Source organism: Oreochromis niloticus, linkage group LG14 (genome assembly GCF_001858045.2).
Source record: "Oreochromis niloticus isolate F11D_XX linkage group LG14, O_niloticus_UMD_NMBU, whole genome shotgun sequence".
Taxonomy (NCBI): Eukaryota; Metazoa; Chordata; class Actinopteri; order Cichliformes; family Cichlidae; genus Oreochromis; species Oreochromis niloticus.
In genome coordinates, this window is record NC_031979.2 from 10,776,004 (window position 1) to 10,799,978 (window position 23,975).

Genomic DNA, 23,975 nt, shown 5'->3' on the forward strand with positions numbered 1-23,975 from the left:
TCCCACACAGATGTCTGCCCAGCAGTGGAAGGTGATAGACCGGGACCAAAATATGATCTTCATAAAAAGCCAGGGCCAAGTTTTATCCTTGTAGGTCTATTTCACCTTCTCTGCCCACAATTAACAGTATTTATGCCTTCTTCTCTTCCACTCTTATCTTCCTCTGCTCTGTTGTCTCGTTTCTTCACGTCTCAGTGGGCTATATTAATACTCTGGCACAATTTCAGGGCACACAGTATGAACCTGCTGACAGCTTCAACTGAATGAACCACAGTCTGCTCCCTAAAATACCATTACTAAGGGTTATCATTCTGTTTTGTCTTTTTTTTTTCCTTTGACCTCCACGCTTAGAAATTATGGGCCCCAGTGATGCATAAACCTCTTCATAGAGCCTGCCTCATTTTTGTGAGGCACACAACAATGCATGAGAGATGGTGGAGAGCCAGCACGTGTGTGTGTGTGTGTCTGTGTGTGTGCACACGTGTATTTGAAACTAGCCCACAGAGCTGGGGGCCTTGCTGAGTTGACCAAATAAGACACCATGTGTTTGTCACGGGGCGACAGATGGAGAAGGAGGAGAAAAGAGGGAGTGGAGATAGAAAGTCTACTGTATGATGGTCAGCGCACACACACACACACACACACACACACACACACACACACACACACACACACACAAACCTCTAAAAACAGCAGAGAGAATATGAGATCATTGCTGTTAGCTGTTTTTACACTGTACAAATCGTTGCTTTATATGTCTGTGCCAGACCGAGGCCGGTCAACTTTACACCCATAACCGCAAAATGATGCAAATATCTAATTATATTGCTTTAAAAAACTTGAGCATTATATTTTATGCTTCAATCAAGTGCTTTGCATGCTGTCTAACAGTGGAAGAACTGTACTTTATCCCAACTGGTGGAGTTGGTGTAGCCAACTGGTGTTTTAGGTGAGTGATCAGAGAGGAAATGTGCAAGAAATAAATATATTTCTTTCTGTGTTTAAATGTTGTTTTTAGTAGTAGCCTGTTTACTGTGGAAAGGTCATTATCATATAATGTCTGGCCTGTGATGTTTTGACTCATCACTGCAGAAAAGAATGGAAATCAGTGCATGAAGACTAGTTTACCAATGGTTGGAAATTCAGCATTGGTGATACCAAAGCCATATCTTTTACAGAATAAAGTGATGATAGGTCACTATTTTATTAAAGCCCAACTGATTTTTAACAGATATTTGGTGAAGTAAAAATATGTTACTCCAATGTACAGTAAACATACAAAATCGGCCTGCTAAACATTCAGATCTGACTCACTGGACATTTTCGGAACAAGCGAAAGAGGACATAAATTTTAGACTTTAGTTTCATAGGTTTTACAGCTTTTCCTACTGATAAAGACCTCTCCCATGGCAAATCATACAACACTAAAGTAAAATAAGTACTAGATAAACAAATAAATAGCAGAAAGTTCCTGTTTTTTTACCATCTACTTTAAAAATGAAGTGTATGATTTTTACAGTGGGTTCACAGTAAAAAAACAAACCAAAGAAAAAAAAAAGGAAAAAAAAACCAAAGCAGCATTTTTTTTATCATGTAGAAATTTTTTTTCCTTATATTAAAATATATCAGGGATTAAATGTGTAGTTAAACTTCTTTACACTCACAGAGGAGATTCACTGGTCCAGACCACTTAAGACCATAATCAGCTGTATGTGACCAATGATGAGTTTGACATCGCTGGACTAAACAGAGGCAGATTCCCTAACATTTGCTGTATGAAAGCCAGAAGAACTGTTGGCGACACAATAATGTGTCGCCAACAGTTGGACACTATGCAACATCATGACATGGTTGAAGGGTGATTTTTTTGTAATGTAATTTATTGGCACTTATAAATTACAATACCTGTAGACTGGCAAATAACTAATATGAGCTGATAATGACATGCAAAAGAGAGGCTATGCAGAGTGCAATGTGTCACACCAAGAAAGCAATGCAGACTAAAGGGGGACACATTTTAGACTTTCAGGTATTTCAGATGAGTATTTTAGCACTAAATGTGTAGTTAGCTGTTAGTATGTATGTAGGCTTGTTAATGATGAGGTAAAATAGCATATTTTTAGAATTCTGTAAAAAAATAAAAATAACATTTAGCATGCAGAATTAGATCCTACCGAATATAATGTTAATCACACACATATATATATAACATTTCAAAGAAAGAAAGTCTGTATGCTTTAAACATAAAGGAAGAATTTTCCAATCAGCAATCAACATGTAAATCTTTGGATTCCGAGATTGCTGAGCAGAAGGTTATATATAATATTCCTACAGTATACACTGTTCCCATAATGTTCCCATGCTGATATCATTAGTGTTGTTACAATCTGTAATAGAACAGTACAGTACAGCAGTACCACAAAAGTGTACATAATAAATTGCTGTAGGCTCTATTTTAAAGTGTCTGCAAACAAAGCGCAATGCAAACGTCTTACTTGTGGCATATTCTGCTAAAACAAAACAACACTCATTAACCGTAAGGTGTTTAAAGCAATAACTGCAGAAGCTTTCATCAAGTAACTGGAAAACATTACAGTTGTCCTATTTCAGTGGGAAATAGACTGAAGCAAAGGCAATTTGCAAGAAATTGTTGTGTTATTGCTTTAATTTAAGCTTGACTGCTCTCAGTGTACTGACTTGTTAGTTTTGCTGAATTCGAATGGGATGACTCAGTCATGTTTTGGTCCCATCCTGATTGTAATTTCATCTCAAACTGAACATTAATATGTGCAGCAGACATGTCGACAAGACTGGTGACACACAGATATCCAGCACTGTTGTAAAGAGTGTTTCTACATTGCTGATAATGACAGGATTGTTTGCACTGCGCAACTTTGTCAGAGGGTGATTGTCGACACACACAAACAGCGGTATACTTCCCCTGGCACCTAGCTGTGGGAAATAAGGGTGATAAACTAAAGAGGAAATAGCGATAAAGCTGTCGTCGGGTGTGCATATGTGTGTGTGTGCATGAGCGCGTGCATGTGTGTCGTGTGTGAAGAAGTAGCAGCACAACCTGTGAACAGTTCTGTGAGATTCAGAGCAGAATGAAGAAGAGAAGACATTTTCAAGGTCCCCCTACACACGCATACACCCACACACAAACACACTTAGACACATATGCAATCATTCATACTGCAGCACAACAGCCCAGACAGCTATTTCAAACTGCCCTCTTGTCCCCACACCGTCCAAAGTGGCGGCTGATGGATGATCCATCATGAGGACTATTGGTGTCTGGTCTGCAGATAGGCTGTGACACGGATAACCTAGCCAGAGCACGGACAGCAGCATGGCTGGATTTTGTCAGCACCGGGCAGGAAAGGAGAATTTATTCGGGATGAAGCTGCAAACCTGGGCTCCACTCTCGATTACTGTCATCCCCAAAGTGAAGGTGATCATACAGAGGCAAGAAAAATGTCACCGTTACACTCAGAGATAGAGCAGAATCCAAACCTGGCACATTTTAAATACAACGGATAAAAGTGAAGTAGCATACTGAGGATTGAGGGTTATCCAGAAAAAAGACCATGGCAGTAACGTCCGCTTTCAAATAAAAATTTATGGTGGGATATTTAGGTTAGGTTAACTGGTAATTCTAAATTGCCCATAGGTGTGAATGTGAGTGCGAATGGTTGTCTGTCTCTATGTGTTAGCCCTGCGAAAAACTGGCAACCTGTCCAGAGTGTAGCCCACCTCTCGCCCTACGATAGCTGGGATAGGCTCCAGCCCCCCCTGTGACTCTGACAAGGATAAGTGGAAGAGGACGGATGGATGGGATATTTTTCTTTTTTTTGGACTGCATGCCTCCAACAAATAGATTTAAGAAGTACTTGCTGCGTTTGTAGTAATGGACTTTTAAAGTTACAGAGATGATTTAAGACTCAAGTCAAGTTTTTAAGGACACCAAGGAAAACTGGAAAAGTTTTAGGTTTTGTTTGAGGGGAAATTTTAAAAAAGAAAAAAAAGAAAAGAATTTCATACCAAATTGACCCTGGACCTCAGACTTCATCATGCAGTCACACATCTCTTCGTGGAAAATCACTGATTCGACATAAGTGAATCAGTAACAGCTGTGTAGAGAAACACCACCCTGCATCTGCACAGTCTTATAAAAATCTGCCACTTAGGTAACGGATGGAGGTTAGGGAGGATGGAGAGGATGTGATTGCATCTATCCTCCTATCTATTCATTTTCTAAACCACTTTTCCATTTTAGGGTCACGGGTGCTGGAGCCAAAGAGTGTGCATCAAGAGAGACAGGCAGAGAACACCCCGCACAGGGCCGAGGGGACGACTCGCTCCAGATTATTAGAAACTGTCAGCACCTCATGCCAGTTGTGGATTACAACTTGTTTGGCCAGGACAAAGTGCATGCCTACATGTCCTCCCTACTCCAGCTGTAACATACTGGAGTATGTTACAGCCCCCAGGCTGCTTCTGCTTCTGTTTCTCGCTCCAAAAATGACAAAAGATTCATTCAAATCATCACTGAGACACAGATGCTGCATAAGAAACCTAGAGAAACAAATACAAAATAAACTGTGGCAGGAAGAGTAAAAGAAAATCCAACACTAAGAAGAATGCGTGAAAAAAGGCCTAAAAACACGTGAGGAAACAAGATCGAGGAAGGAAATCAAAGACACACTGCAAACAAGAAGATAAATGAGCAGAGGACAGGGAGAAAATGCAAGTGAGAGAACAGAGTTGGAGGAGAGAAATAGGATGAGTGATGCAGGGCCGTGCTGAATAAGAGATATATCCGTCCCTTTGTGAGCGCTGATTACAGTGTCAAATCACAGACAGTCCTTTGTTAATCACCAAGCACACTGGCCTTGACTAGCTCTCTGCTCCGTGCTGTCATTTCACCGAAACAGAAATGTCATCAGACAATTATTTTCACACACTCTGGGCTATTTGAAGCGCGATTGTTTATCTCTGCTTGCGATGTGTCTGTAATTTGGCTTCGGGTGATGTTTTCCTCTCTCTTGCATACGCATAAACTACATGCATTTTTGAAACATAATCGCTGGGATGACTGCAAATGGATTTCTGATAGGTGTGAAAACATAGGCGGGTAAATGCAAGAATTTCGGAGATGCTGCATCACGTGACACAACAGGAAAAAACGAGCGTCTTTAGTTTAATTACGCCCTCTCGTTCCTCTGTTCAGCTCCTCTATAAAGCACTGCTCAGTCGAGGTTTGTGGAACTCTTTTATCCCTTTGTTTCTCTCCATGTCCTCTGGGACCATAATGTCATGCGTAACATCAGAGAGGTAAATCAATTTCCTGCTTTCTCAGTTTGCTTGGTTGAGTGGGATATCGGCTGACAGCTGGTTGCCCCACGCGAAATACACAGAAATACACATGCATGCGTTTAGATACGCACCTTGGGAAATAGACATTGAAGGGGCACAAGGGGAAGAACTCATCAAGGAAGAAAAGTGAGGGAAAAACAAATGCAGTCACAAACAATGTGTAATACTGTTTGTCGCTGTATTCTGCACTTGTACTATATGTGAAACCCACAGTGCAGATCTTGTCTATCTTCCCCTTCTAGCAGTAAGAGTAATTGCACCAATGCAGGAGATGATAACGTATGATCTATCCCTCTAAAAGGAAAAAGCCACACCAAAGGTAATCTGTTTGTTCCCACCTTCCATTTTATGACTGTCATCTTTCTTCTGAACACAGTTTTTCCTTTTATTATCTGAAGCTTCAGAAACATTTGTTCGCTCTTCTTCTGTTATAATCTCACTGTCTGTAACCTATGCTCCTTCTCCCTCGCTATGAGGGAGCAGATTGTGTATAAAAGATGGACAAACCCACTGTGATGCCACCAGCACCACTCAGCATCTTACAGTACTGAAGAGTGAACTCAAACAATCAGGCAACACCCTATGGGCAGCACTTGGCAACAGTGAGAAGGAAGAACTCCCTTTTAACAGGAAGAACTGTCCAGCAAAACCAGCCTGAGAGAAATATAAACTAAAAAACAACCTGTGGCAAAAGGCTTATAAATGCAAAGACAGTGAAACGGGGTGAAATGGAGGCATAATGCAAATAGCATCATGTGACGTCTCCCAGGAGTTTGAGACTATAGCAGCAACACTAAGGGATACCTGATCCAGGCCTAACTGTAAGCGTTATCAAAAAGGAAGGCTTTAAGCCTAATTGTAAAATGAAAGCATGCATTTCAAACACTGGCTGCCTCACACACACATCTGCTAATTTGTGTTAAGTAACATAGAATTTCTGTCATTTTATTACTATCACCAAAACAGCAGCACAGATTTCTTGGATAGGCTGTTAATATAATTAACTGCATAGGAACCATATAATTCCAATATAATTGCTCCAAAGGCGCCAAGACCACAAACACTTTCGAGAGATCCAGGTCAGTGACTCCAATTAGCTGAGGTGAAGCCCGACAGGCTGCTGCCGGCTATAGCCGTCTGTGTCGCCATCAGCCTGTCACTTAAAGTGGTCACCATTTATCATCCATTATTGAAGCCTTATTACAATAATCATTCAGTTATTGCATAAGTTATTGGACAAAGGGTTTTACAGAATTTTCTGTTAACTGTTCGGGAATTACAGGCATTTTTATACACGATCCCCATTTTTCGAGGCTTTTTTGTTGATTTTCGCTACAAAAAACATATTTAGGCATATTGGTGCACCGGTGCAGGGGTTAGAACTGCTGCTCACAGCCAAAAGATACTCGGTCCCAAACTACTGATATGATTGTCTGGCTCTCTGTGCTAACCATACGAAAGACCGGCGACCTGTCCAAGGTGTATCCCACCTTTTACCTTATGATAGCTATGATAACTGGGATAAACTCCACAATGTTCCTGAAGTGGCGAGGCAGAAGAAAAATAATGATTCTGTGTGTGTTTATTGCACTGATTCTAGCTTTTCCATACTGAAAAGAACTGCTTTATACATCACTATTAATAGCATTTGTCAATAGAGGCACAGTCTACTGACATTTTGCTGTGGCTACAACAGCTACAAGAAACTATTATTTCAAAAATATTACTATTATTACCATGTTAGAATAGAAAACGGGATCGATATAGCACAGTAACAAAAGAGGGTAAGACTTGATAAACCGTTTTAATGGTTTCACCATCTGCTTGCTTTAAACGTTTTCTCCTAGTCATGTTGCACAAATAGCTGTCACTTGATGCACGCGATGTGATTTTGTAGTGACCTGAGGTAAATTGCAAAGATCTATCAACACAAGTCATTACCATTTCAGCTGCTAGCAACAATGTGTGGGCCAAACAAGCAAGGCTAAGCTGAGGGTATCAGCAGGTTGCTCATATGGAGATGAATTATTCCTCTGAAAGACAATTGCATTTGAGCTCGGCTCTGACAGGGTCGTGTTCCCTGCCTCTGATATATGTACAAAATGGACACGGTTGGAGGGAAATTGGGTGCGCTCTTTTTTTATGTGTCTGCATATAAAACGTAGAGCTGAATAAAAGCCAGTGGCTTAGTGAAGGGCATTTGAAAGGAGAACACAACCTTCCCTATTTGGTGCTAAAAACCTGAGCTCCCAGAGGAAACCTGCAGAAGGAAAGAGAGAATATGCAAACCTCACGCTGAGCCACCATGATGAGTCACTGATACTCATGGAAGATTAAGAGATGGTCTTACACTGAAAAATAAAAAGTTAACAGTTTCACTAAATCCTCTAAATAAGCTTCTGAATCACATGAACATCAGCGGCCAAGCGCTGAACCATCTGTCAAGAGCTTTCATATGGACGCTCGCGGATGACCTCACAGGGGCCGAGAGAAACAACGGACACGTGCAGCTTCTCGCACACAAACTTTTACTAACAGAGTTCGAACTTTAGGAGAGAGAGAGGGGAAAAAACTGATCTTTCACAGCCCCACTGCTCCTTCATTTTTTCCTCTTTGTTATTTCTGCTCTTTCCTTCTTCACTGTTCACAGCTCATTGTTCCCGAGAGAGAAGCTATCTTGTTTTTCAGTCCCTCCATCCTTCAGTTCTTATTACTTTTCTCTTCAGTCTTTACTTGTTCAGATGTTAAGAGCATCTCCTCTATGCAGGGTGGACGGCTGTGCCGGAAAGGAAGGAAGGAAGGAAGGAAGGAAGGATGGAAGGAAGGAAGGTCAAACTTTCTCCTCTCCTTTCTATTTGTTCGGTCTCAGAAAGGATCTGTCTCCCCTGCTCTATTACTGTCTCTTGCTCTCTTTATCGCCCTTGATCCATCTTTCACTCCTCCAGACAACCCAAAGGCCATCTCTGTCCTTTCGCTTATTCCCTTTTTCATTTTCTACACTTTCCACAGCATCACTCTGCTTGCTTTGAAAGACTGAGGAGATGGACTGTAATTTGCCAGTATGTAGGTCTTAAGTGTTTGTGTCCAAAATCGTCAACAGACAAAATCCTAAAAAAAAAAAAAATTATTCTGAGATTGTTTCTAATGGCAACGGTGTCAGCCAATGACTCCTGGAGAAACAAGACAGAGTGAGAGGAAAGAGAGTACATAACACATACCAACACCTATCACTTAAAAATGTGGACATATTCTTGTAAGTTTTCATTGGTTTCCTCAATAAGTGTATGTTATTAACGACTATTCAAATGATTGATTTACAGCAGTTCACTTTTTCCTAACATACTTAAAGTAGTACTTATAGTACTTACATGGAGTACATTGTATATTTAGCTTGCACTGGGTCTTGGTGAAGCCCCTTGCTGTATCTAACCTTCTCCGTTTAAGGCAGTGTTTCCCAACCACTGTGCTGTGGCACATAGGTGTGCTGTGAGAAATGATCAGGTGTGCCGTGGAAGATTAGCTGGTTCCACCTGATTAGTATTCTAAGCGATCCGTGTGAGTAACGGGCAGAACATTAACATTCTCTTCCACTAGAGGGCAGTACAACTACCTGCTCTAATTAAATGGGTGGCCAGCTGCCAGTAAAAGAGAAGAAGATGAAGAAGAAATTACACAATACTCATGCTGTGTGACGATGCAATAGATAAACATTTGAAAAGAAAATGTAATCAATCTGACCTGGTCCTGGAGAAAATTCCAACCCAGATGAAGGCCCTAGCATGAGTAGTGGTCAGAAGAAAGGAAAAAAGGTATACTGGGGACAAACTGAGCCAATTCTGCTATAGCTGGTGCTGGAAAAATTATCAATATGCTTTTAGTGACATTTTTGTTTGGTGGTGTGGTGTGTGATTTTTCTAATATAAAATATGTGCCGTGGCTCCAAAAGGTTGGGAAACACTGGTTTAAGGAAACCGCCTTTTAATCGACTTTCTTACGATGAGCAACACTTGGCAACAGTGGGAAGGAAGAACTCCCAACTAACAGGAAGAGACCTAAATAAGGGAGGAGTTGCCATTTGCAAAAAAGCTTGAACCGCAGACAAAAATAACAGTAATTACTATATTAAAACAAAGAGTAGGAAAAACTCTCTGACACTGTTTAGAGCAGTCTGAGTTTTCTGGCTAGCAAATTTGTTTGTGAAAAACTACCAAAGCCAGATATGTGTTAGTTTTTCTTAAACATTATGTACCTTCTTGGTGTATAACAAATCTCTGAATGTTGCTCAAAGATATAATTTTACTCTGAATGAAGAAACATCTCTTAATCTTTTCTGCAAATCTATCATTATTTTACAGACATGTCACTGTTAACCACATAACGCAAACTTGTTGGTAAAATCTTGTTTACAGTGCAGGATTAAGATACACAGGCCTAGAGACCGCTCTAAAGCCATCTGACAACCACTGGCTGTCAGTTAAAAATGAGGTATGAGCCTCACATTACGTAATTCGTAAAATTTTAAGTCACTTTCATGCGATGAAAAAAACAAGCATAAGCACAAAGCTAGCAGATGTGCATCTGTATCAGGGCTGACTCAGATGTAACTGTAGGGTCAGTTTGGAAGTTTGCTGAATCAATCTCTGTTTATCCTCAAAGCAAGTCAGCGAGGCCAGTAGTTATGAAGACATTCTCAGAACAGGACCAGGTACATCCTTTGATGCTCTCACCTCCTACCTGTCTCACCTCCTACATCCCCAGTGGATGTGAATATTGAATGTGAATGTGCGTGGGCACATGTATGCAGAAGAAAAGTGTGTGTGTATGTGTGCGTGTGTGTCTGTGTGTGTGCTGTTTACCCGCCCGGGGAGCCCTTACGGCTCTAAATAGGTGAGGGTCTACTTTTATGAGCCCTTAACAGCCCGCACTCAGGCCAGATGGTGCGCTATCAGCTACTTTGTGTGTGTGTGTGTGTGTGAGTGTGTGTGTGTGAGTGTACGTGTAGTATCAGGGAGAGGGCAAGAAGTAAATATTTGTCAAAAGCAAAGAGGCAGCTGGCTGTCTGGGGGACTTTAGAGTAACAAAACTGTCGCTTTAACAAGCAGCAGAGCACATGCGGTGACAAAACATTTAAGAGACAGCGAGAGAGGACAGAGGAAAACAAGCAGACAGTAATTTGTTTTTACTCCTTGCTTGTTAATAATCAAAAGAAAACCTGTGTCAGTGAAGCCTTCAGGCTAGAGTTTCATTTGCTGTCAGCCATTACAGAAAGTAAAACAAGAGCACACGAAGAACAAACAGAAAGAAGTTGGCTATTTTCTATCTGTGTAGTTATGATTAGTGTATGTAAATATGCTATAACATAACCAGCTCACTGGGATTAAGAATAGCTCACATGGCTATATGTACTGTACATATCCCCCCAATTTACAAATATTTCCGCTTTGGTTAGTTCATTTTTTGCCAATTTCTTAATAGTTCCCTCTCACTGCTCTTATACTTAAAGCCTGGCACTTAACAGCAGAAAGGAGAAAAAAAACATCCAGCAATCAGCTGGTAAACATAGTGAAGGGTGATGTAACAGAGTCAGAGAGAGAGAGCAGATATTTCTGTTGCTGGTGACTAAAAAAAGAACTTAAAGGGAACTAAATGCTTGACTTAGATTGCCCCAGTAACCAGAAACACAACATCTGATGAATGCCGCTCTGGTGATTTAATGATTGTCTCAGAGGTGCAGTCTAGTGTTGACCACTTTGAGAGTAAGTAAGTACTACTACACAGGGATGTGATTGTGTTTCAGGGAGCTCACACTACTCCCCTCCCTGCTGCTGCTGTAGCTAAGAGCAGCTAACACGTCCTGTTTCCATATGTTCACCGTGTGTATCGTTTCTCACTGATACCGCCTTAAGCCACGTGTAAGACAGCAGGCAAATGTGATGAAGTGCTTATTTTAGCAAATGCAGATTAAGTGTAAATATAAGGAAACTAGAGCATGGGAAGAAGAAAGTAAAATAGGACACTGGGTCAATAAAACACAAGATGTTTCATATATGTGTATAACAAAAAAACATTTGTATTGAGGTGTCTCGAATACAATATGCCATGTGACTGGAAATATACATAAACCTCCAGCATTTTATCAACTTTTAATAACAACAAGCAAATTCATGAATAAAATGAAACTTTGAGTGTAGGTGATCGCTCGTATTACAAGTCACGGCATCTTTCTGCAGGTTGCATTCTTATGTGTTGCCAATGAAGTCCGGCCGCAAGGTGAGACAACCCAGGCTCGTCACCATGGTAATGAGCCATGCTGGACCATCAGCTGATCATCAGTTCTTGCTGCCATGGCAACAGCCACGGCTCCCTATAGGCTGTTGAAGACAATATGGCTGTGGTTTTGTCTTGCAGTGGTACAGATATGAGCCTGCTGGACTTCATGTTTATATCAGGAGAAATTTAACTGATGAGACCATCATGCAGAATTGTGGCTTTTTTAATGTTGGTAATGTGTAACATAAATTTATAAGTATAAATATTTAAGCATAAGCAACATAAAAATACCTTCCAATTTCTTAGGTATGACTTCAGTGGGTCAGCTTGCATCGCTTGTATTGGTTTAACCAGATAATTTATTCTTACGTCATTCCCAGTAGTACCTTCAACAGGTCTACATGTTAACAGGTGGGATGGCACTGATCTAATAGAGAAACTGTTCCACCCAGTGGATCTTTTACTTCACTTCAGCTGCTTTCATTGCAGTGCACTGATTTTTGCTCACTGCTGTAGGAGTCAGTTTGGGACAAACACATGGACTTGGCTCCCTCTTGTGGCCACAGGAGAGAATGAAACGTCCATATTTCTGCACAAAGATATCAAGATCTCTAAATAAGTGGATAAGTATATAAAAGACTAGGACCCAAAACAAAAATTTTAACAATTGAATCTAAATGATTTTTATTAGAAGTGGATACATTCAGTTATTTTCATTAGAAAAATTACATGGTACACATAAAAAGTGTGTAAATGGTTTCCTATGGCGTAGCGTCACTGAAACTGGAGGCGTGATATGAGAGGAAGTGCGACATCCTTTGTTGAGTGCACGAGAACGGGTGGAGTCCGACCACTTCCCACATCATACTGCTGCTAATGCATCCGCAACTGTGTGGTTGCTTTCTCTAACCTTTTTTCACACGCTCTGAGGCAGAGGGAAACAAAACACGCAGGCAAGGCCCGAAGCTGCGCTGCTAAAAGAAGCAAACTGAAACTGAACCACCTGACCTCTGTCAGGTTGCGTATATTGAACTCTGGTTCCCAGATTAACCCCAGCTGAAGGTCACGGTCACTGTGGGCAGCTGTGCATTAGATATTAACTGAGTGAACTTCTGTCCTTCATTGCTGCTCTTCGCTTTCCCCCCCCTGCCAGTGATTGCAGGCTTATATTAAATTATGTAGCAGACTGTATCTGTGTACACTGCATCAACAAGCACTTCCAATAAGGAAAAACACAATAAAGTTGACAGCTCATTAAGGCTGCATACAGCCTCCCTGTGACTAATCACTGCTTCTTCTCCTCGTGCTGCCAAGCAAAGCCTCCAGCTTTAATAAGCCGTCACCTAAAGTAAATATAATACCAGCGGACATTCAGTCTCCTGTTTGTTCGGTGGCCACAACTCGCCGTCGTTCCCCGCAATATAGAAGGTACACCGAGAGATAGATTAAATGCCAGGCTCCAGAAATAGCAGCAGCGGCAGCAGCAGCCCATTTGCTCTTTTCCATGATGCTGGCAACCAGATAACATTTACACCTGGCCCCAAAAAACTAGGCTAGACAACGACAAGGGAAGGGGGCTTTTTTCATTTTATCGTGTCCCCTCTTTTAAAAAGACCTCTTTCATATTTCCTCTTCTCTCTTGAGCCTGTCGGCCTTTATTCTGCCACTAAAACTGCCTCTCAGTCTGGACAATAATCTGGATGGACGATAAAGTAAACTTTTTTCATATTTGCAAAATAACTACATTACATCAAAAAAATGTACAGTTTGGTTACAGTCTTGGAGAACATCACAGCTTTATCCACATCCCATCCACTATAAGCCATCCATCTGAGCTGGGAGGCGCTTTCGGATTCAAGCAGCTGCTCCGCTTAGACTGAGCAGAGAATGAATGGAAATAACATATAACAATGTATAATTAGCAGCAAGTGGCTGTGACCTCTGCGCAAACACACGCATGCATGCTAACAACAGTATCATCAAGAAGCCGAGCAGACAGCCGGCTGTGAAGGAAAAAACAAAACAAGCCAATAAAACAATCTGTGGTTAACCACATTAAACAAGATATCCAAGTCATTTGTTTTGGTTTACTGCACTGTGGAAGCGTCTGTTGCTGAAGCGTCTTACAAGAGAAAGCCGGGAGCCATGACTGTGACACAGAGCTTCACTAATAGACACAGAAAGATCAATCCTTTAGACCGATTTCACATCCTGGGTATCCACCTCACGCAGACCAAAGCAATCATCTGATCCGTATCAGACAATGCGATGAACAGCTCTATGACTGCGGCGTCAAATATCCTGAAGTGACACTGTTTTATTACAGTCTGCTCCAATACACTCTGATCTGTACTGCTTTTACCGACTTTCTCTTTAAACTAGTTTCAGTGCAGTCCACACTACTTTACTTCAACCCATGTGAAGTTGAGTAGACCCACAGACACGGCAAGAGCTGCTTGTTTTCACCGTGTGTGCACTATTTGCCTGTTTAGATCCCCATTAGATACTCTGACTACACAAGAGAGATGCTCTCACTAGGCCAACCGAGTCCTCACAGCACCTTCAGCGGACAAAAAAAGCAATATGAACTTATTCATAGCAATCGAATCAGAAATCTGCTTTTCAGACTTTAATAACTTCTCAGCAGGAGGAGAAACTACTCCACTGGTTTCATAAGATCTCAGGTGTTACGCAACAAAGTGCGAGCTAATATAAGAAAAAACATCTGATTTAAGAATGTAATAAGGAGAAATAGACGCAAGAGAGAAAAAGACTGCAGTTACTCACCACAGCTTGCGTGGCATCGTCACACAGTATTAAGAAGCTGATCAGGTGCAACCTTGCCCCCTTTTCGTCCTCTCTCTCCTCTATTATCCCTGTTTGTCCACTTGTGATATTCACTCACCCTCAGCACCACTTGAAGACAAAACAGATGCATGTGTTTGCTCACACACACACACACACGCACGTGCGTGCACACACACGCACACACAAACACGGGCTTGATTATACAGTTATTAATGAGGTGACGGCTGTACGGTGAAGGAGGAGAGATCCTTTGTAGCACCCGTGAGCAAAGAAGAGGCAGAGGGAGACCGGGATTAATGACAGAGGAGAGATGAGACATGGGGAGAAAGAGCTGGAGCAACAGAGGAATAAATAGCACACTCTGAACCAAGGGCAGACGGGACGGAAAGGGGAGAGGAGAACAAAATAAAGCCCTCACACCTGCTGCCCTGCAGCTGCAAACTTTGAAGTGTGCAATCCAACTGATGTTTTTGCTCCTTTGGCCTTCTCCGCTCTCTTGTTTCCTCTCCTCCCCCCTTGTGGCTTTACTCTCCTGTACTGTATATTGCTGCATGTGTTTTGTTTTTTTATTTTCATTTTTTTAATCACAGACGTTTTGCAAACCAAATTTCAAGAATATCCTGAAACTCATGAATTAGGAATATGAAGAATGTCAAAGTCCTCAAAGTATAAATTAAATGTGAATTTCAGGAAGATGTTGTTTGCATTAAAACAGCAACAGTGGATTAGACCTAGTGACCTGTCCAGGCTTCGTTTGCTCTATGACAGCTGGGATAGTGTCCAGTCCTGCCCGGCAACCTGAATTGAATAACTGGAAGATAATAGGTAGATGGATGCTAGTAACTCTCACATTTCCTGTGACCCATAATGATATGATTCAGCAGGATCACAAGAGTAATGAACTCACTTGCATCAATTTATCTACACCTCCGTCCTCATCAACAAATCATTGAGATACTGCAAAATGTCTTTTGCACAGACTGTCTTCTCCTTTATTTCCAGTCCTACAGTTCCTGCTTCTGCACTGTTTTCTTACATCTAACGCCCGGATCAAACACACACACGCGCACACACAGGTCGGTTTTATTCATCGCTCGGGCAGACCAGGAGCTCCAGCAGAAGTCACGACTCACTCATTGATATTCAGACCCACTACAGAGTAGATGATCTAATGACACCTGGCCATGCAGGAGACACTGAAAGTGTGCACAGCTGTTTGTATGTGAGAGAACAGATAAAAGACGAGTCCTACTTTACATGTTACATGCTAACCTGCTTACACTTTTCTGTTTAGACCACAAAATCTACCATGATTAAGGTTTTACCATAGCAGCATCTGGAGCCCTATTCCACCATTTCAAGTACTGTTCATGCAAACCTTTTACATTCTTATAATGCATCCTAATAATGTTTTTTTTTTTTCTCTTATTCTGTGAAAATTCAAGACAATTGCTTGATTTTAATAGAATAATAAAAGTCCACATAAACCCAGAACTTGGATTTGTAAAACAGAGGAAAACATGAATAGAAAAATATTTTTTCATACGTTTATTCTGTAATTTGAGTTCTTCAAAAAACAATATGTGCCACTGCCATCAGGCTACTTGTTTCCAGTTCAAATCAGCGTGTTGCAGATATTTTGTTAAATCCAAACTTCTAATCCTCGATTCTGATATTCCAGCATGCTTTGTTCATTTTTCTTTGAAGATACAGAATCATTAGCATGACATGGAGGGGTTTTCCTGGCCACCACCCAGAGTAACAAAAGTCATGTTTACATATCTAAAATATGATCAGTTCTCTAAGGCTATCCATCTGGCATGTTTAAATAGATGGTGCCATCATGGCACCTACGGAGAGAAGAGAGAGAAGTTGGTAAGAAAAGTAGAGTGTGTGGTTCCTTTGGTCAAGAGAAATGGTGTCTGTGCTTAAACATGGTGGCTTTGGGGTATAGATAGAGTTCACACACACAAAAACCCATCATCTGTCCTCACTAAGGCAACTTCCTGTAGCGAGGCTTGCCGGTGGTTTGTTTCAACACAGAGAAGCTTCACATACTTAATATCCTCAAAGATTGCCACATGAATAGAGTACACAACTGTGCAAGTGGCATTCACATGATCACATTCTCTACCCCTTCCCCGAATGAATTAAGGTAAAAGCGGAAGCAGTAATTCTACACCTCAAAAGTTCACAGCACTGTGTAATTTTCACAACACTGTTCCTCTAAATTTGCAAAGTCACTGCACACATTTAAATCCACATGAGACAGGTTCTGTCTTCTCCTTGCAGAGGTGTGAAACATGAACCGAAACTAATAACTGCTTGTTGAATGCTGTCAGTTCTTATTAACAAAATTAAGACATCCAATCTAAGAGTTAACAACACCATCTTAGCTCAACTCAGCCACACAAAAACAAAGCAAATGGTCAGAGAGCTGCAGCTATGATAAGTCCTTGTTATTGAAAAATAAAGGTCTGTTACAGTACATGCAAAGAAATTTCATGCAGCTGGTGAGATTTAGACCACATTTAGATGTTACAATCCACATGCAGCAATAACCATGCCTCTTAAAGGCAGTCTGGAATGATGCAATGGTTCTTCCTACTATCATCCTTCACCAGTATGCTTGAAGAATCTCAAAGAACCTTAATACATGCATATATCTTGATGTTATCTTAAAGGCTTTAATAAAGGTTAATATAATGCCTTTAATAATTCTAACATGTGTTTCAAATGTCTGTATTCTTTGTGCAATGAACTACAAGCTGGATTTGATTACTTATTTTTAGGTCGCAGAGCCCAAACAAACCCTAATGGAAAAACCCAGAGAAGGCTGCTTATGCCAGTACATAGTATTCAAAAACTGCAGTCACACCTGGGAGCCACAGTACAACCACAGAATTTACCTAGAATTCACTCGAGTACTTAGCAGTACAGGTATCTGCGTGAGAAACTTCCTCCTTGTGCGGGTATGACCTGCCAACAGGTACAAGCTGGCAGTGAAGAGAAAGTGAATGAGAGTGAATGAAAATGAAGAAGAAAGGAATCAATTTAGGAAATCTGTCACTCGGACCGGAGGTTGGAGAGCCCTGTGTAAAGAGCCCTGTGTAAAGAGCCCTGTGTAAAGAGGTGTATATTGTATTTTTATGTGTGTTTTGCAGAAAATATGGCTTTGTTCTTAACGGACAAATTTTTGAATATTATCTGGAAGTTGTGGTGATTGGGTTCAGAAGAGAGAATAAGATTTCCAAACTGACCCAGAGTGCCCATGTAGGCTGTCAAAGGAATAGACCACACCAGGGCGGCCCAGGCCTTTTGCTTTATGTCATCCTCCCTCTAAAACCTCTAAAAATAACAAGAACAAGAAAAAAAAACACTTACCGTGCTTTCAGTGCTGACAAAGTGGACTTGTCAATCCTGGAAAAGAAGCAAGAGAAGGCAGACACACACATAAAGGGGAAATTATTATTGATCATGTCTCTGATACAAATTGCTCCAAGCAGCAATTCAATTCTTTAGTCTAATTGCTCCTAATTTACTAAGGACATAAGCACAGGAAGGCAGGCAGATAAAGACGGTTAGGAGTGAGATTTATGTCTCCACAGCCCCCCCCCGTGCCTCTGTGGCTTTAAAAAAAGAAAAGGTCATTAAAACTGTGGTTGCTTCTATTTGCCTTAATAGCTGCGGCAGTGTGAATGTAAGGAACTGGCATAGAGCAGAGCCTACTTTATGACAGACAGCCTCGTTTAACGAAGTTACCTCTCGGCAAGCTGCTCAGAACGGTTATGAGACGTCTCAGTGCTTCACTGCACACTGGCCACACTACAAACAGGAGCAATCGGCCGTTTCATATTCACAACATTTCAGTTTTGTTGCTGCTGTTCGTGTGAGTCGCTTGAGGCTTTTCCATAAAGGAAACTATAAATATGTCAAGAGTCTTAATTTAATGTTTATTTTGTGTGTTCTTATCAGCAAATGCATGCCTTACCGCAATCTACGCAGTGGCCAGCATAGAAATTTTAAATATCATTTGAATGTTTTCCACTTATTTGATATCAATAACAGTGCAGCATTACAGCAGCATCAGATCAGAGATGAATACTGTAAGCTCTTGTGATGTTTCACCGTCATGCAACAAACCTGATATTCAAATGTCAGAACAGAAAGCTTCTTATTTAACTGCAGTTAGTTCATCATGTTCCTAAAACAACTATTGCACTTTATGACTGTGCTGTGACAGATGAATTACCCTCAGTCATGTCGTAACAGAGCAGCAGCTGAAAATACACACCATCTACATTATGGCTCAATAATCCACCAAATCATACAATTACAGGTCAGGGGAAATGATAACATATGTTTGTTGAAACATATTATGAGAGCAAAATCTCATCACCAGATTTTAGCAGTAAAACCACTATATATGCTCACCGGCCACTTTATTAGGTATACCTTGCTAGCGTTGGGTTCAAACCTCCTTTGGCCTCCAGAATTTCTTTAATTTTTTGTGGTACATATTTAACAAGGTGCTTGAAACACCGGTCACAATATTTGGTCCATACTGACATGACATCATCACACAGTTGCTGCAGATTTGCTAGCTACACATCCATGATCTGAATCTCCTGTTGCACCACATTCCAAAACTGCTCCATTGAGCTCGGATTGAGATCTGGTGACTGTGGAGGTCGTTTGAGTGCAGTGAAATCATTCTCATGTTCAAGAAACGGGTTTGATATGATTTGAGTTTTGTGACATAGTGTGTTATTCTGCTGGAAACAGCCAACAGAAGATACAGTGGGTACACTGTGGTCATGAAGGTCAGCAGGTAGGCTGTTGCATGCTCAGTTGGTACTAAGGGGCTTAAAGTGTGACAAGAATCTGTCCCCCACACTGTTACAGCTCCACTACCAGACTTATATGCTGATACAAGGTAGGACTGATCCATGCTATCATGCTGTTTAGGATCATTAGATTGATTTGTTTTTCAGTCTTACATCATCCAATGTTGGTGAGCCTGTGCGAAGTGCAGCCTCAGTTTCCTGTTCTCAGCTGACAGGAGATGTGCTTGTGTGGTCTTCTGCTGCTTCAAGGCTAAATGTATTGTGCATTCAGAGATGCTCTTCTGCATACTATGTTTGTTAATAGTAGTTATTTGAGTAATTGTTGCATTCCTATTAGCTTAAAGCAATTTGACCAATCTCCTGTGAACTTTACATTAGCAAGGCTCAGAGAACTGACTTAAATCACCTCACCTTCCTCATTCTGATGCTCAATCATCATGTCCACGTCTACATGTCTAAACGCACTTAGTTACTGCCATGGGATTGGCTGCTTAGCTATTTATGTTAACAAGCAGTTGAATATGTGTACCTAACAAAGTGGCCATTGAGTACATTTTTCTTATCCAAAGAAAGTGACAGATGGTCACCATTGTTTGGTAACAGTAAGCTCGGCGTCCTCCTCACCTCTACATCTGATTTTAAATTTACTAATGTGCTGATTAGCAGATGTTCAAACAGCTTCCATTCATCCATATCTGCGCCCGCGATAAACCAAAAAATGTTCAAATTTGTGACTAGATGAACTGATAATTAAATACTACACATGGAAGGTAAGCCTAATGTGACTAAGATTTTGAAACTGCTCAAAAACAAAACAGTGTAAACAACATTTTAAGGAACTTCACAGTAGTATGTTGTCAGTTTGCATCTGGATGCTGCTACATTTAAGCTCACACCCAAAATGAAGAGGGTTCAACTTCTCGTAAGAATTTAGAAATTTGTACAATTTCTAAATACTTATATGCTGATGTTCTTTGTTTACAACTGACAATGTACAAGAATTTCACCGGATGCTGCAAGTTCAGCATTCATTATCATCAGACCTGTGAGAAGTGCATTTTCCCGTCACACCCTGCCTAATCTTAGCAGCATACAAAACATAATCCTGTAAATTTCTAACAGCAATCCAAAAGAAAAGAAAAATAATCCCCCTTAACATATCCCTTCATCTCACACTGAGCATTCAAAAGAAGAAAATTTGAGACATAATTCCACGAGCTTTAACACGTGGAATTATTTCTTGGTTTAAGAATTTTGTAAAATGCTGATACAATTTTTCTTTTAGGGGAATATTTTTTTCCCCAAGGATTAAAAAGACTGGATCTCTAACAGAGAAGTATCACAGAGAGACATGAGAGTATATTTTAACTAGCAGAGGAATGATCACACAGTGCATTACTCATCTTCCATTAAGCCTGTGGATGAATAATGTGTAGGCTTCAATCACAGAGCATTCAAACATGTGCTGAGACTGCACTGAGCCACTTGAATTGCACTTGGACCCGTAACCCATTATCAGTCAAAACGAAAGCAGCTTATCTAAACCTTCTGACCACTTAATTCTATTTTCTCACTATCACCATTGACTTATGACAGTGGAGGATTACATCTATCCTGAAAGTTATTTTAAAAAAATGACATTCTTTTCAAAAATTAGTGTGTCTGAAATCTTTTTTTTTGTCCAGCTTTGTTTTTTTTCTGCAAAACACAACATATTGCACACAAAGCTGCTGCTGCTCCTCAGCTCTGTCTGTTTGAGGTTATCTCAGCCTGTCTGGCCTATGCTGCATCAGCCCAGCTGGGAAGGTTAAGTGCTCTGAAGATGTGCTTCAGTGTCAGAATGACTAGCAGCAAGGGAGCCAAGCGCACAAAAACACTCCATCCGAGTGTGTCACAGCATTCAGTGCTAAATGGGCTTGCTGGCAGCTTCTTTAATGCTGCATCATGGGAACTTCCCTCTGCCAATATAGTAGGAGAGCATTACCAGAACAAGCTGCGTCCCTTTACCAGCACAGCAGCAACAACAACCACAACTGCCAGCAGGCAGAAATAAAGTCGCCTGTTGAATATAATCCCTCCCTCAACAGAGACAACACAGAGTGAAACTGTAAATGATCACACACACACACATGCACAAACACAGACAAACAGAGGACAAAGTGTTAGAGGTGTGACACAGAGGAGCCCTCCACCCATCCTTCCTTTTCATAAAAAAAGTTTACATTTCTACTCCACCCATTCACACACTGCACAGTAACAACAACTGGCACACGCTGCAGCTGATTATAAAGCACAATGGGAATGATTCAAACTCAGTGTAGAACTGCATGTAAATGGGCACAAATGTGAGCATGGACATGCACAATGCAAACTTTCCTAAACACACGTGAGCATTGAATGAAAACACATACATACCATCCAAATCCACCAAATGACACACTTCTCCTCCTCAGCATTTTGTCAGTCTGACCTTCTCAGCAGTCTCTTTTGCCGCTCTCCTCTGGGAACTGTGTGCTCCGCTGACAGTCTTCCTCTATGTGTGTGTGTGTGTGTGTGTGTATATATATATATACACACACACTCTGTATACTTGCACTTTGTCTGTCTGTCTGAGCCAGGCTCTCTGTCTCACTCCCTCTCTCGCCCTCTCCCCCTCTGTTTGTCTTGCCTTCTCTCTCCCTGCTCTTTTTCACCTGCCTCTCCACAGCTGCTGTTGTCCAATTTGCCACTTGACCCATCAACAACTTTCCTGAAACACTGGTTCACAGTCTGTCAAACCCACGCTCAAATCTGACACACTGACACATACAGGTACACATATTTCAGCAGGGTAGGGGAGGAGCCAAATGAGGAGGGACCACAACCACCCATCTGACTCTGCTGGTTTGTTTCCCACACAAACACACATGTAAAGGGCTACACATGCAATACAGCGCTATCTCAATAACCACAACCAAAACACATGTACGTTGTATTCTTGCTTACACGCTGTCCAACAGGAAATGCGATAACTGACTGCACTGCCCCCTTTTTTTGTTTACACTCACACATGCAAAAATGTCCCTGAATAAGCAAAGATGATAAGTTGATCGAGCATTTTGATGCGGATTGTGGAAACTTCAGGTTAACGCTGCAAAAAGCTATATTTCTATTGCGTCATTCCTATTTCTAATCTATATAAGTGTATCAGAAGAGTCTGTGTTGAATGGAAAATATGCCAGTTGCTCAACAGAGGAGTCAAACTGGATTATTTTTGTTGCACTACATAGCATTAACACTCCTCTGAAGGAAAGAAAAAAGAGCCCAACAGTTGTGCAGAAAGACTGCAGCGAAACCTCTCATGTTGTGGCCAAAGGGAGTGTCCTTCCTGACGCCCTTTCTTCTCACTCCAGAGTTGACACTCTCAGAATTAATGTGCACGCAGTGTAGTGAGAGAAATCAAATAAGCGTTCTGTACGCCTAACGGGATAAATAGATTTCACTTTTTTTTACACCTGCTCCATTCAATTCATTTGAAGGACAGCTGCAAACAAACCTCACTTTACAAGCCCTCAGTTTTTCAACAGTTCAATTTCAATGTGCAGTGTGTTTGTGATCTGCAGCGTTGCAGGCTGTTAAATATACTCACAGTGTAAAAGCAAAAGCAGGTACTTGAAGGACATTTTTACTAGCTATTTTTAAGGAAAGTGAACCTTGGGCCATTTTAACATTATAATATAACAGTATTAATACACCAGAATACGGCCATTCTAATTCTAATGAGTGAACTCTGTTATGCACACCACGATCAAAGAAAAACACTTAAAAGAATCTAGGTGTATTTGCCTACGTTGTAGGTGTAGGTGTGGAGACAGAGTCTCACAGGAAAATTAATATAGTCAGGGGTTAAAGTGGGATTTTAAAGGTGGGGGAACGCGAGAGTGATTGTAGTGGTGAAGCATGGTAAAAAGCATAACTTAGAAATAAGTCACAGCGCTCCAGAAGATTTTCTTTGTGTACAGGCAGCTGCTCTGAGGTTTACTGCTCCTTATGGAGTAAATTATTTCATGCAACTGCTGAATAAAGCAAAGTTAACATACTTTAATTTGTTTTGCAGGACGTTTCAAAGTTGAAAAAAAAAAAAACTAAACATAACTTAACATTATGGATAGCACAATATCTCATGTAAGATTTAAATGACCAGTCTATTAAATCCCACTCGTTACCTTTAAAATTAGTCTTCTTTTCTGTCTATATATAGTTACGTATAGATAATGATATGGTGATAAGGAGCTGGGGAATAATTACAATTTGGAGCAAGTACAATAATAAAGAGGTTATTTCAATTTCAGCTTAACTTAACAATAAACTGAATAGCAGCTTTCTAATTTCACAGGCCGTGGTTTGACAACAAGATGCTATCTGCAACAGTAGCTAATCCAGCCACTCTGTGGCTGCCGTACTAGTGAAGCTGTCACAAAGCATGCCATAAATACAAGTAATAACATAAAACCCATTCAAACAGACATAGTATCATTTCAAATGCAATTTCCCCCCAAGGCTTTTCTGTTGAATTGAAAACAATGGTTTCAGTTATTCTTTTTCACACTGAAATAGGCAACACGTCCTTCTGTATTCAAAGAGAGCTACTTTCATTTCCAGTCACTTCAAAACATGTCCAGTGAGAACAAG

General features: G+C 40.9%; 1 protein-coding gene across 4 annotated transcripts in view; it reads right to left on the reverse strand.

Annotated features, from left to right (window-relative positions):
* rap1gap2a (RAP1 GTPase activating protein 2a) overlaps positions 1-23,975 on the reverse strand; it is an 88,104-nt gene that overhangs the window by 52,070 nt on the left and 12,059 nt on the right. For 3 of the 4 annotated variants that reach the window (XM_019345144.2, XM_005464593.4, XM_005464594.4), the window contains exon 2: positions 17,842-17,877. In XM_019345144.2, the coding sequence (XP_019200689.1) occupies positions 17,842-17,877 (36 nt within the window). Of the gene's footprint in view, positions 1-17,841; positions 17,878-21,719; positions 22,301-23,975 lie in introns of those variants that run through there. The other variant, XM_005464597.3, reaches the window with a different exon arrangement.